At 39.3% G+C, this 14,666-nt stretch overlaps 1 protein-coding gene and 1 long non-coding RNA gene across 6 annotated transcripts in view; one reads left to right on the forward strand and one right to left on the reverse strand.

Annotated features, from left to right (window-relative positions):
* The window catches only part of KCNQ5 (potassium voltage-gated channel subfamily Q member 5), a 556,888-nt gene extending 547,567 nt beyond the window's left edge, over positions 1 to 9,321 (forward strand). For all 5 annotated transcript variants that reach the window (XM_061623123.1, XM_061623124.1, XM_061623122.1 and 2 more), the window contains 3 exons: positions 6,792 to 6,923; positions 7,674 to 7,800; positions 8,292 to 9,321. In XM_061623123.1, the coding sequence (XP_061479107.1) occupies positions 6,792 to 6,923; positions 7,674 to 7,800; positions 8,292 to 9,242 (1,210 nt within the window). In that variant the 3' untranslated portion in view covers positions 9,243 to 9,321. The remainder of the gene's footprint in view (positions 1 to 6,791; positions 6,924 to 7,673; positions 7,801 to 8,291) is intronic.
* Positions 1 to 14,666, reverse strand: part of LOC133383095 (uncharacterized) — a 45,209-nt gene that overhangs the window by 28,311 nt on the left and 2,232 nt on the right. The gene's annotated exons all lie outside the window — the stretch shown is intronic.

Genomic DNA, 14,666 nt, shown 5'->3' on the forward strand with positions numbered 1-14,666 from the left:
AAGAATCATAGAATCATAGAATAGTAGAGTTGGAAGGGGCTTATAAGGCCATCAAGTCCAACCCCCTGCACAAGGCAGGAATCCAAATCAAAGAGAAGAGTACTAGTAGCGGGAGAATCCCTACTGCGTGGGATCAAAACCCAAGTATGCAGAGAAGATCCGTGGACTCGCCAGGTATGCTGTCTACCAGGAGGACGGATTAGAGATGTGATGGAAGGGTTGCCATCACTCATCAAGCCCACCGACAGGTATCCCTTTCTCCTCATCCATGTGGGAATAAATTATACTGCCAAACGGAGCTATGAAGAAATCACATCAGTCTTTGAAGCTCTGGGAAGGAAACTCAACGACTTTGGGGCCTAGATAGTTTTTTCATCCATCCTTCCAGTACTTAGAAGAGTAGAAAGGGAAAGAAAAATACTCCATGTGAAGGAATGGCTACGAAGGTGGTGCCAACGTGAGAGATTTGGATTCTGGGACCATGGGCTATGCTTCCTGGAAGATGGACTGCTGGCAAGTGATGGGCTGCATCTCACAAGGACTGGGAAGAATGTGTTTGGCCACAGCATGGAGTTCATCAGGAGGGCTTTAAACTGAATCCTAATGGGGAGGGAGATGTAAACTTGGTGGGAACGACTGGTGAAGGCTTGTGCACAGTAATGGGAACAGAGAGATGGGCTGTAATAGGAACCAGTAACAGTCCTCAGAAAAATGTAATAAGGAAGCCAAGCCATAAATCACATGGTCTTCGATGCCTGTATACTAATGCGCAGAACATGGGAAACAAGCAGGACAAACTTGAACTCTTAATACAGGAGGGCAATTATGACTTGACAGGTATAACTGAAACTTGGTGGGATGACTCCCATGACTGGAATACAGCAATTGAAGGATATAACGTGTTCAAAAAGAACAGAAGGGATAAAAAGGGAGGTGGAGTCGCGCTATATGTTAAAAATATATATCCCTGCACAGAAATACAGGAAGAGAAGCTTGGTAGCTCCACTGAGAGTATCTGGATTAAAATTAATGGGGCAAGTAATAAAAGGAATGTGGTGCTTGGAGTCTATTACCGACCACCCAATCAAGGAGAAGATGAGAATGTAACTTGAAAAGCAAATTGCCAATGTTTCGAGGAGGCATGATGTAGCAGTAATGGGGGGTTTCAATTATCCCGATATATGTTGGGAGAGAAATTCTGCCAAACACAGCCCCTCCAAGAAATTTCTGACTTATGTTGGAGATAACTTTCTCCTACAGGAAGTGGAGGAAGCAACCAGAGGATCAGCTATCCTGGACTTGATTCTAACCGATAGAGATGATTTGGTGGATGAAGTGGTAGTTACAGGAACTCTAGGGGAAAGTGACCACACCATACTTGAATTCTTGATTTTAACAGAAGCAAAAACTGAGAGTAGCCATACCCGCACCCTGGACTTCAGGAAAGCTGATTTTAATAAACTCAGAACAATTGTAAGTACGGTTCTATGGCAAGCCACCCTAATGAGAAAAGGAGTCCAAGATGGGTGGGAGTTTCTAAAAAAGGAAATTCTAAAAGCGCAATGGCAAGCAATTCCAACAAGGAAAAAAGGGGGAAACAACAGAAGAAGCCAATGTGGCTTCACAAAAAGCTTAGAGCTGACCTGAAAACGAAAAAGGACACATACAGGAAGTGGAAAGAAGGCCAGACCACAAAGGAAGAGTACAGGCAGGTATCACGGAATTGCTGGGATGGTGTCAGGAAGGCTAAAGCTGAGAATGAGCTGAGGTTAGCAAGGGATGCTAAAAGCAACAAAAACGCTTTCTTCAGGTATGTCCATAGTAAAAGACAGATAAAAGAAACTGTGGCACAGCTACTCAATGACGGTGGCAAAATGATAACAGATGACAAAAAAAAGGCAGAAGTCCTCAATTCCGACTTTGGCTCAGTCTTCTCCCAAAAAAGGGTCTGTGACCCTCCCGGGAAACATGAAGTAGAAGGGGCAGGATTGGAGCTTGAGATTGATAGAGAAATGGTCAAGGAATACCTAATCACTTTGAATGAGTTCAAATTGGCAGGGCCCGATAAACTGCATCCTGGAGTAAGAGGATTGAAGGAACTGGCTGAAGAACTCTCAGAACTGCTGTCTATTATCTTTGTGAAATCATGGAGGACTGGTGAAGTGCCGGATGACTGGAGGAGAGCTAATACTGTCCCTATCTTCAAAAAAGGCAAAAAGGAGGAACTGGGGAACTACAGACCCATCAGCCCAACAACAATTCCTGGAAAAACTCTGGAGCAGATTATAAAGCAGTCAATCTGTAAGCACCTTGAAAACAATGCAGTGATTACTAGGAGCCAACATGGATATATTAAGTACAAATCCTGCCAAACTAATCTTATCTCATTTTTTAACCGGGTAACCTCCCTTGTAGACTGTGGGAATGCTGTGGACATAATATATCTCGACTTCAGCAAAGATTTTGACAAAGTGCCCCATGATATTCTGATTAGCAAGCTTCCTAACTGTTAGAGCCATACGACAATGGAACCAATTAACTAGGGAGATAGTGGGCTCTCCGACACCGGAGGCATTCAAGAGGCAGCTGGACAGCCATCTGTCGGGAATGCTTTGATTTTGATTCCTGCCTTGAGCAGGGGGTGGATTTGATGGCCTTATAGGCCCCTTCCAACTCTACTGTTCTATGATTGACCTCCCCACTACCTCACCTTCCTGGTAAGAAGGAACTCAGCTGTCAGGTCACATGAATGGAAGCGCCTCACCATGCTATCCGCTATCAGTAGGACTTTTTATGTCATTACTACCTTTGGAGATTTAGTCTGCCATCCTATACAGACTTACCTGAGCAAAATGGGGCTTATTCCTGACTAAATATTTTATTTATTATTTATTTAAATTCCTTCCTCCCAAAGGAGCCCAGAATGACAAGTACATCAGTGATAAAACAATACAATTAAAAATGAAACAAAAACATATTTAAAACTTTTGAAAACAAGTAAACACATCTAAAAACATGTAAAACATAGTATAGGATTGCATCCCACGTCATGTTAGTTTTTCCCCCTTTTAATCATAGAAGTCAGCAACACTTGGTTTTCTAATTTGAAATTAAATAATGCTAGATATTTAAATGCACGTTGGACCATATAGTGCTCAATTTATATGTAATGAAGGGGCAGAAAGGTAGAGGATGGTACTTATGAAGAGCTTGTTTTGCCTGCTTGTAGAAAAGTTAGGAAGAAAGTATTGTTTAATTTCCCAAGTTGCCAACAGCAAATGCAGAGACAACATACTACTATAGATAAGGAAGAGATGTTTATTTGTCACAAGACCTGATCATTCAGTAACATGAGTACATAAATAAGTTTATTTCTATGAGAATCCAACATTACTTGGAAGAAGAGGCTCTATATGCAAACAAAATTTGCCGTTGAGCATATCCATCATCGTGTTGCACAGAAAATGTAAATATTTGTATGGAATACTATTCATTTGACCAATACTGTTGTCAGAAAGTAGCTTTTTAATCTTTTGAACATCTCACTAATGGCAAATTAGGTAGCATTTTAATAAATTATATTGGGAAATACTTCAGCATGAAATAATAGCATTAGAAATAAGCCAGCAGCGAAGTTCTCCTTCCCTGATTAGTAAGAGAACAAGACAACATATATTTTATGATTGATTTCCTCTTCTTGCCTCATTTCAAAACTATCAAGGCAGTCTAGTCTCCCAAAATTGCTGAAGCTTGACAACTTTTATTTGAATGATGAACGGGAGTTATGAGGGGGCAGTTCTAGTGGAGGCGGCAGACCTTCAGGGAATGTGTTATAGGACTGGGTTTCAAATCAGCAACAACCAAAAGCAATTAAATAAGAGAGCCGATGGTCTAAAACAAATAAACATGGGTAAGTAATAAACTAATAATTAATGAGAAACAACTTGAATGCATAAATAAAGAATCCTCTTGCAAAATGAATATTTAAGGACCTTTATACTGCACATGAAAATGTTTGGCACAAACTCCACGTGATAACAGCAGGCCTGCATCTTCAAATGCAGATTACCTCAGTCAAATCTAAAATGGAGGTTGGGTGCAATTTAAACTGTCACAGGGGCTCAATGAACCCTGCCCATCACCTTTCCCTCCACAGCCCCTTCAACCCCATGCACTTTTCTCCCCGCCAGGCTTACATCTAGTATTAAGAGTACAGCTGGTGGGGGAGGACTTGGGGTGATTGTAAAATAAGGACAGCAAGCAGGAGCAGATTCAGCATAACCACACAATCCTTTGGGACGTTAAATCACACCACAAACCACTCTTTAGACATAATTAGGACAGAGCCACACTGTAACAAAGGTCTGCTGCCATCACATATAGTTTGGGGGTTAATGACAGAATTTAAATTTGTAGAATTTAGTTATTGGGGATGGGGACATTTGCTGATATACAGTGCCTTGCAAAAGTAATCAACCCCCTGACCAATGCTCTCATATTACTGAATTACAAATGGTACATTGTAATTTTGTTCTGTAGGATATTTTATTTTGAAATACTGAAACTCAAAATCAATCATTGTAAGGTGACATTGGTCTTATGTTGGGAAATGTTTGTAAGAAACATAAAGAACTGAAACATGTTGCTTGCATAAATACTCAACCCCCACACATTAATATTTGGTAGAGCCACCTTTTGCTGCAATAACAGCTTTAAGTCTTTTGGGGTAGGTATGTACCAGCTTTGCACACAGTGTCAGAGGGATTTTGGTCCATTCCTCTTGGCAGATTCACTCTAGGTCGTTCAGGTTGGTTGGACGTCACTTGTGGACCGCAATTTTCAAAGAGCACCACAGATTCTCAATGGGATTGAGATCAAGACTTTGACTGGGCCACTGTAGGACATTCACCTTTTTGTTCTTGAGCCATTCCAGTGTTGCTTTGGCTTTGCGCTTGGGATCCTTGTCCTGCTGAAAAGTCAATTTCCACCCAAGCCTGTTTTTCAGTGGACTGAAGCAGGTTGTCTTGCAGTATTTCCCTGTCTTTTGCTCCATCCATTCTTCCTTCGATTTTCACAAGATGCCCAGTCCCTGCTGATGACAAACATTCCCACAGCATGATGCTGCCACCACCAGACTTCACTGTAGAGATGGTGTGTCTTGAGGCATGGTCAGTGTTAGGTTTGCACCACACATACTGCTTTGAGGTTTGGCCAAAAAGCTCTATCTTGGTCTCATCTGACCACAAAACCTTTTCCCACATCGCAGCCGGGGCACTCTCATGCTTTCTGCCAAACTCCAGACATGCTTTCAGATGGTATTTTTTGAGTAACAGCTTCTTTCTGGCCACCCTCCCATATAGGCCAATGTTATGCAGAGCTCTTGCTATGGTTGATTGGTGCACCATTACTCCACTCCCAGCCACTGTAGCTCCTTTAAAGTGATTGTTGGCTTCTCTCACAAGTCATCTTGTTCGAGTGCCAAGTTTTGAGGGATGTCCTTTCCTTGGCAGTGCCTGGGTGGTGGGAATCTGCTTCCACTTCCTGATTATTGATCCAGCTGTGCTCACTGGGATATCCAAACACTTGGATATTAGTTTGTACCCTTTTCCTAATCTATGCATTTGTATGACATTCTCTCTTCACTTCTGTAGAATGCTCTTTGGTCTTCATTTTCCTTCAGATCCACAGCCTGACCAATGATCCTTCAACAGTGGGGTTTTTATCCTGACAATGTGACAGCAACTTTAATGGTTCACAGGTGGAGGCCAATGGTAAGGTAACTGTGTCCTCGAAGGGACAATTTCTTTCATCTGTGTAAACTGGGAGCTTCCATAGCACAGGGTTTGAATGCTTATGCAAGCAACATGTTTCAGTTTTTTATGTTTCTTACAAACATTTCCCAACATAAAACCAATGTCACCTTATAATAATTGATTTTGAGTTTCAGTGTTCCAAAATAAAATATCCTACAGAACAAAATTACAACGCGCCACTTGTAATTCAGTAATACGAGAGATTACTTTTGCAAGGCACTGTATGTGAAAACAGAATCTGGCTTTTACATTCTAATAAAACAAAATGTTTCTCTTAGTCTATGGAAAGGGTTCATGCTTCAACATAGGCGCGATCCTGAGACAGTTTATATCAAGAGTGGGGAATCTTTTTCAGCCTAAAAGCCACATTCCCTTGAGAGCAGCCTTCCAGCAACTGCACACCAGTAGTTGGCAGGGTCAGGGTCAAAAGTGGGTGGGGCAATGGACAAGGCTCCTAAAGTAGTTCACCGTAATTGACCACATTACAGCCACGCAAAAGCTAGAGGTTTATATTTACACACACACATACACCCTCCATCCAGGCAAGCAAGAGGCATCTCAGTTCAACAACACATTCCAACCAGACAAAGGCACCTGAAGGGGGTGTGGAGCAGGCTGGTGAGGTATGGTGAAGTGAAGAGGATGTGGTCTGGGAGAGTTCCAAGAGCCCAGACAGAGATGCCTGGAGGGCCACATTCAACCCATGGACTGGAGTTTCCCCACTCCTGGTTTATGTGTTCATTTATCATAGTAAAGTAGAAATAATGGATTGGAAGGAAATGTCTTACGCAGATTTCATTTCCTGCATAGTCCTCAGTAATACAACAGAAAATGTTATCATGCTTAGCCTATTTAGAATTGTCGGTTATTCACAATATTTTGAGTGAATGATTTTATTGATGTTAATCATTTTCATGGTCTTGTTTTAATATACAAAGTGCACATGGATAATTAATCCAGAGAATATTTCTTCTATAGGATCATGAAATTTCATGTTGCCAAAAGGAAATTTAAAGAAACTTTGCGTCCCTATGATGTCAAAGATGTTATTGAACAGTATTCAGCAGGTCACCTGGATATGTTGTGCAGAATTAAAAGTCTTCAGTCACGGTAAGGGTAAATGTGTTCATATAAATTAAATGGAAATGGACTGCCTTCAAGTCGATTCCAACTTATCATGACCCTATGAATAGGGTTTTCATGGTAAGCGGTATTCAGAGGGGGTTTACCACTGCCACCCTCTGAGCTGAGAGGCAGTGACTGGCCCAAGGTCACCCAGTGAGCTTCATGGCTGTGTAGGGATTCGAACCCTGGTCTCCTAGGTCGTAGTCCAGCACCATAACACCACCCTGGCTCTCTATATTCATATAAATAGCCTTTCTTTTTTTTTTAGCTTGGCAAAATCCAAGTTATATGTTTTAACACTACTGTGCCCTCCTTGATGTTAATATTCCTTTAAGTTCTATAGATTGTGACCTTCCTCTCAATAAGTCCATTTGTGCCTGAAATTCAAAATTCTATTTTTAAAACAAACAGGTAACAACTGTCTACCTACATTTGTGCATGCACCAGATAGTTGCCACTCCAAGTTCTGATGGCTCTGATCAGTGTTCTGACAGGTGTCAAGCTGGTTCTAAGCAACTCCTTTCCCTCTCCCAATAGGTAATTAGCAGACTCAAAAGACAAAACAGACAGTACCAACCATTTATTTGACAGGAGAGATCATTGTGCATAGTAGAAACAAAAAATCTCTGTATCATGGCCAGAATCTAGAATGAACCTTCAGTACACCTGAGATCCAAAATGAAAGTATGTTACTTGAAGTGATCTTACCCACTTGTATATTTAACTATCTTACAGGGTTGACCAAATTCTTGGAAGGGGACAAATTGCCTCTGATAAAAGAAGTCGAGAGAAGAATGCTATAGAGAATGAGACAGCTGATGACCTTAGCATGCTAGGGCGTGTAGTGAAGGTGGAAAAACAGGTAACGTGACTCTCAAAGATCATGAGTCCATTTTATTTTATTGATCACCTATTTCAATAATTAAAACATGTTTAATATTTGCAAGGTAAAATAATTTCTACACCAAGGGCAGTTTTTGTGCAACATTATTCTACTGCAGACTAGGATGTCAAGTGGCATTTTGTACTTTTGTTCTTCCTGGTGTTAGTGAGATTGTACTAGGTTTAAGTGCATAGAATTGGCCTAGAAGGCTGCAGATCATAATGTATGTGTTCTACAGGTGTATCACAGGAAGGTCCATAGATTTAGGTAAAACTACTTCACTGGAGCTGTTCAAGTGGATTGCAGCCTGGATTGTACACTTTTTAGGAACGTTACATTCTTTTATCAGCAAAAGATTAACTAGTTTTCCTTTGCACAGCAATTGCTTGTATATTTTGTCATATTACTGACACGTGTGCTTGGTTCATAATATTTGGTATTCATATACTATTTTCTTTTTCTACCTCCAGGTTCAATCCATAGAGTCAAAATTAGACTCGCTGCTAGATATCTACCAACAGGTCTTGAAGAAAGGATCTGTATCTGCACTAACTTTGGCTTCATTTCAAATGCCAACTTTTGAATGTGATCAAACTTCTGATTATCAGAGTCCTGTAGATAGTAAAGATTTGTCTAATTCTGCCCAGACCAGTGGATGTGTTTCTAGATCAGCCAGTGTCAACATGCCATGTGGCCTACAGCTTATACTGACACCAAATGAATTTAACCCTCAACCTTACTATGCTTTTAGTCCAACTATGCGTAGTCAAGCCACACAGGTGCCAAATGATGGACCTGTAACTCTATCAGCTAATAATGCACTAAACCAAATAAACCAGACATCTAAGCCAACAGCACCTACAACGTTACAGATACCACCTTTTTCATCAGTAAAGCATAACAATAGGCTGGAGCCTATACATATTATCCCCATGAGCACACAGGAAAATACTTCTGATGTCACCGCTTGCCTTGTTGCTTCAAAGGATAATGGACAAATTGCACAGTCCAATGTGACAAAGGATCTCTTATGGAGAAAAAGTCTTGATAGAGAAGGGGAACCCTTAGTCTCAGTGAAACCAATAGTGCAAATGGATATAGGGAAATCATTATCAGTACAAAACCTTATACAGTCAACAGCAGAAGAACTGAATGTACAGATTTCTGGTAGTGACACCAGTAGTTCACGAGGGAGTCAAGAATTATATAGCAAATGGAGGGAATCAAAATTATTTATAACTGATGAAGATTTGGAAACAGAGAGAGAAAATGAGACTTTTGAAGCCATTTCTCACCCATTAGTGGAAACAACTCTCTCTACTGACTCTCTAAGGACTGGAATGTCAAGATCATCTCAAAGCATTTGCAAGCCAGGAGATGGTACAGATGCTCTCAGCCTGCCTCATGTCAAACTTAAATAGCATTTATTCATATGAGTAATCATTTCAGTCATACATATCAGAGCATGGACTACTTTGAAATCCCTTTTAATGATTTTTTTTTAAAAAAATTAAATTAATCACGAAGAAAGGCAGTTGTATGAGTCCATATCTTTTAGTTGCATGAAAATGCATGTTTAGGAGATGGAAAAATTTAAATTTGTATCTACAGTACATTGGAACTTTCATTTAGTACAGTAGATATAAATGAGTCATCCACAAAACTAATACTAGAGGTGTAATAAACAACAGCTCTGAATATGTAGAAACCATGGTGTTTCTAAAACACACAACTAAAATTCTCAAGATCTGAAAAACATTTGCTTCTAGTTTTAAAAAAATACTATAATGTCCTGAATTAGTTCATAGTTATGTTTGCAACAAAAATTACTATCTACAGCTGCTAGTGAAGGAAACCCCATAATATAAGACTAGAAATGGCTGCTAATTGCAAGCTCCCTTAATCAGCTATTTTAGAAGAATATTGATTTTTGTATCTCTTTGGAGATACAGAATTGAGACAAAGTATTTTGCACAGCACTTTTTTTAGGTCGTGACTGAACTTTTTTTAAAATTTTGCTATGAAATGTACAAAATTCTAAATTATCAGGGATGACCTTCAATGTGAATTTTTCGGTCTCCAACTTTCTGAACTCGTTGATGGTTTCCTTGTGGATGTGAATAATTTTGGCAGAAATCTCTGCAAGGGAGAAACAGAAACTTGGTTTAGATGTAATATTTTCTCCCTTTATGATGTAGTCAATCCTCATGTTGTTCTGAGGCTGAACGATAGCACAATCAGAGGTTGTGGAGAAAAGAGAAAGTACTGGATGAGGTAGGGGAGATCAAAGAAAAACAGTGCAAAGTAAGAAAGGGGAGAAAAAGAGACTATATAATCATTTTTTAAGGAGTTAAGAAAAGGATTTTTAAAAAATGTGTGTGCACAAGAACAGGTAAAAATGTAAAATGAAAGAAGGAAGACAGGATGAAGGTTTAAGCATGTGTCCTCCCCCCCCCAAAATACTAAGGAAATCCAACTCACTTGACAGTGGTGAACATCACCTGTCAGATCCTCCAAGTATTTGTACTAGGAAGGTGCAGTGGGTAGAGTGAAAAGTGGAACGCCTGTCTGTAGAACAATTGTGACAATAGGAACCTAAATACTGGTGTCTCTTTTGAATATATGTTCCAGAACAGTCTCTGCCCCCAAACTCTATCCACATAGTTTTGTGATTCACAGCCTCAAGGGAACTGAAGTTTCCCCCAACATATTTTACTTTCTTCCCAAATTTTATTAAAACTGACCTAAAACACCATTAGGGCATATTTACAATTCCATACCTGAGCTTTGCCACAGAAATCTTTTAAGAGCCTAAGCACATTCCAGTCCCACTTCCCATTGGTAACAAATGTTATTTATTAAATCCCCCAGAAACGTACATTCTGTATATGTTCATGAGCAGGATGTCCTGTGCTCAACCTTCTGTAGTGATTCTAAAGGCATTCCACAAACTGAAGGATGCCACTACAAGCTCACTCAGAGCCAGTCCTGCTGAGAATGTTATACATAAAAACATCACAACAGTCTTAATCACGGTTAAATGCTGCAGATTGTACAGCAAACAATTTGAACTGTTTACTCTGAATCTGTTGTAGTTTCTGCCTCCGTTGTTCTTTTATACAGAAGAAATTTCTTGATGTTTCATCATAATCTTATTATGTGAAAGTACACACAAACTGTAAAGTGTTTATACTGTGCAATTCATATGAAACCTACAGATGATGAATACTGTTCTGCAGCTGTTGCTTGGTCAAAGCTCATGGTAAATTCAAAGAGAAGCATCTTGAAGCACATGGCTATCTTTCACTTCCCACATAACTTCCCACATTTTACCTTTACAATTTGCTATATGGGTTTTACTGAAAGTTGATGGCTGTACCATCTTGTGACAATAGATTTTCCACAGTATTTACATTAGAAGCAGTAACTGTAGGACCCAGATCCAAATTCATCCTCTCCCAACCGATTCTGTCCATCCCTCCAATTGTCCAAATCAGAGGGGAAAGTGTGTTGTGGGAAGCACGGAGCTTTGGCCTACCACCCTTCACTCCCTTGTCAAAAATGGTCCTCTGCCAAAACAAGTTCCTAGCCAGAAGTTTCAATATTTCCTTATTTAGATATTTTCAGTTTATCCAGTCAAAATTATACATTACAAAAAAAGTAGAATACCAACAACAGACCTTCATTTTATGCATTGAATTTTTATAGTGCCTTTTCATGCTTTATTTGAAATCTAGCTTAACAGAGGAGCTAGAACAAAGGCACAAGGCAAGCAACACGTTCAAATAATGAAACTTGTTTCCCTTTGTAAATATATGAACATGAGATATCATCCCATCACATCTCTATGGAGACAACAGCAGCATCCAAATAGTGCTCCATTTCAGTCGTGGGCAGAGCAGGTTGCTGCTGCAGGCAGCTACTTGTCTTGGCTAGGATGATTTACCTACCAGAAACTGCTGTTTTTGCCTTAATTAAAGGACATGCTTGAGTCCTCTGTGTTAATTATGTACAAAATGATGTATGAGAAAGAGAATGGCTACTTTCAAAACTACATACAAGTCAGGAATACAAAATTTGCAAAATTACAGCTCACCATTTGTATTTTGCCCCCCCACACACACACACATACCTTTGCACTAGCAGGGTTTACAAATGCTATTCTAAAATATTAAATCTTTTTTTCTACTATTACATTTATAGCATTATAAAAACATAATTATGTGAAGGTTTTAAGATTTAATCTGAATGCTTAAGTGTGGGATGGTATTTCACCTATCATCAAATGCACAACATATGCACAGAATGTAGGTCATGTTTTCTCCTACTGAAATAATTAACAAAATGGAGTTTTGTCTCTCTTGAAGTACTTGCTGAGCCCCTAATTATGCCATCATCTGCATGGGTAGTTTACTTCCATATGAATACAACTGAAGTCATCATAATGATAGTGCAGTGTAAGAGCGGGAACAGAGTGAACTTTTCCGTTGTTGTTCGTTTGAGAGTTGTCTATCTCACTGTGTATTAGAGCATATGAAAGTTGAAAAAAACCCCAGGAGGGAATAAAGTGACCCTTCAAAACAATGTAGGGGCTGCAATGTAAACAAGCAATTGTATTTTGATGCATATGTCAGTTGTTCCAGATTGATGAAAGAACTGAAAATAATAGTGTCTAAAAACATATATATATATTTTGGGCTCATATGATATATTTTTATTTAAATAGAGAAAGAGTGTTCTAACTGAGAATTCAGTATGTCAAGGATCATACCTTTACCCATGCTGGCCAGAAAAATGTGTATTAGATATTCAAATTTAAATTGTCTACTATAATTAAATATAGTGACAGATACTTCTACCCTTCTGTGATCAGGCAAATCTATCCTGAACACTTTATAAAAACCACACTGCCCATGGGTTTAGACATGTAGTTCTTAACTAAAAGTTCCAGTCAACTTACCTCAACAAGAGTGTTGTCCCAGTTAAGAGTATGCAGGCTTAAGCTCTTACTTTAGCTAAGCGTCTATAGAGTGCAAATGACAATATTCCAATTATTTCCTGAGGAAACTAATACTTACCTAAATTAATCCAGATGTCACATTGACTCTAATTAATGCACAAAGACTAAGAGAAAGGCGAAAAAGAAACATTTTGATAAAGCACAGAATTTAGCAAAAAAGAAAGAAAATATATAAGCCAAGGAAAATTGAAGTAAAACTGATGTTTACTCTGAAGTGAGAAGTGTTAAGTTCTATGAGACTTACTCCCTATTAAGGACTAAATTATACATTACATGCAAACACATATATCAATAGCATGCTGGTCTTATTCTTTATGAGATGCATTAGGAGGGGATAATTGAGCAGAAAAGTGGAGGTAGGTTGTGGAGCAGTGCTAAACTTTTTCTGCTTGCCATTGCTGCACTCTCAGTTATTCCTTTTAATGAAAAGTGGCTTTCCATTAAAGAAAGAGAAGGAAAGAAAAAGAGAAGGGCTGTTGGGCTAGTGGTACATGAGTTTGTGTGTAATGTGTAGTTTGGCCCTAAATTTGCAATCCTATACACACTTACCTGGGAATAAGCCCTGTTTAACTCAGTGGCTTGGTTCACATGTAATGCTAAGCCAAACCATGGCTAAGCATGAATATGAACATGCTGGTTCTCATTAAAAGTCATGGCAACATTGCTGGTTCCCTCCCCCCCCCCCGCCGCCAGTAATCCTGCTGCTGAGCTACCTAGAGGTAAGCCATGGTTTGACTGAGCATTGTATCCAAACCCAGGCTCATGATTTGTCTCACTCCATACAAACCATGAGCTATAGCCAAAGTTTGTTCTTGGCTTATTGTTTGTGGTTTGACTGGGGAAGACAGCCCAAAAGACGGCGTTTGAACATTATAATGCTAAGCCAAACTATGGCATAGTTTTGGGTAGTGCAGCAGTAGGATGACAAGGAGAAGAGCAAAGCAGCCATTATTTTTACTGTGAGTACCCACATGCTTACTCATTCACACTTAGCCATGGTTTGGCTTCACACTGGGTGTGAATTGGGCCAATGGGACTTATTTTGAATAGACAGGCATAGGATTGCACTGTAAGTGTGCTTAGGGTTGTAATTGTTTAGTCCATCCTAAACATATGAACATTTCCATGATGAATAGATTGACACTTATGCATGTGTATAGGATTGGGGCCTTAATAAATAAGTATAAGAGGCTAAATTTGACCTTGTGTGATTCTGTTAACTTCATTGGACTTATATGCAGAACAACTTAATTTGCCCTTCTGAGCTCCCTTCACCTTCCTCACCTATGCCTACTTAAGTTGTTTACTAGGTTTTATAAAATTTCCAGTAATTCAAATAGAGGTAGAATACTTCCATAAACAGAACCTTTTTCCATTGGGAGTGTTCTGAGATACTAATGCTGGCCCAAATATGAAGTACAAAGTAGTGAAAGGTTGGTTGTATGACAGTAATGAAAAAATATAAGGGACATTTCCACTGATGCTGAAATGGCTTCAGCCATTATATTAGAATACAATGTTAATTGTAATTTCATGATAAATTGAATCCATATTGTTGTTAATAAAACTGGTTTAAATTAACTATAATGTATTTTTTTAACTTGAGTATGTCAAATAAGTCTATGTGATGTCTGAATCATTAATTAGTTATGCTGCAGTCAGAGAGCTAAGAATTCAAGGATTCAATGTAACAGGCATTATATATCATTTGATTCCGTTCGCCAGTGCTGCAGTATCCTCCTTGGCTGAGAACCTTTCCATTACACTGCTTGCTTCCTTTCTATATTCCTCCCATCCCATCTCCTGTCCCCACTCCCCAGACATC

Source organism: Rhineura floridana, chromosome 4 (genome assembly GCF_030035675.1).
Source record: "Rhineura floridana isolate rRhiFlo1 chromosome 4, rRhiFlo1.hap2, whole genome shotgun sequence".
In the NCBI taxonomy this organism is placed as follows: domain Eukaryota; kingdom Metazoa; phylum Chordata; class Lepidosauria; order Squamata; family Rhineuridae; genus Rhineura; species Rhineura floridana.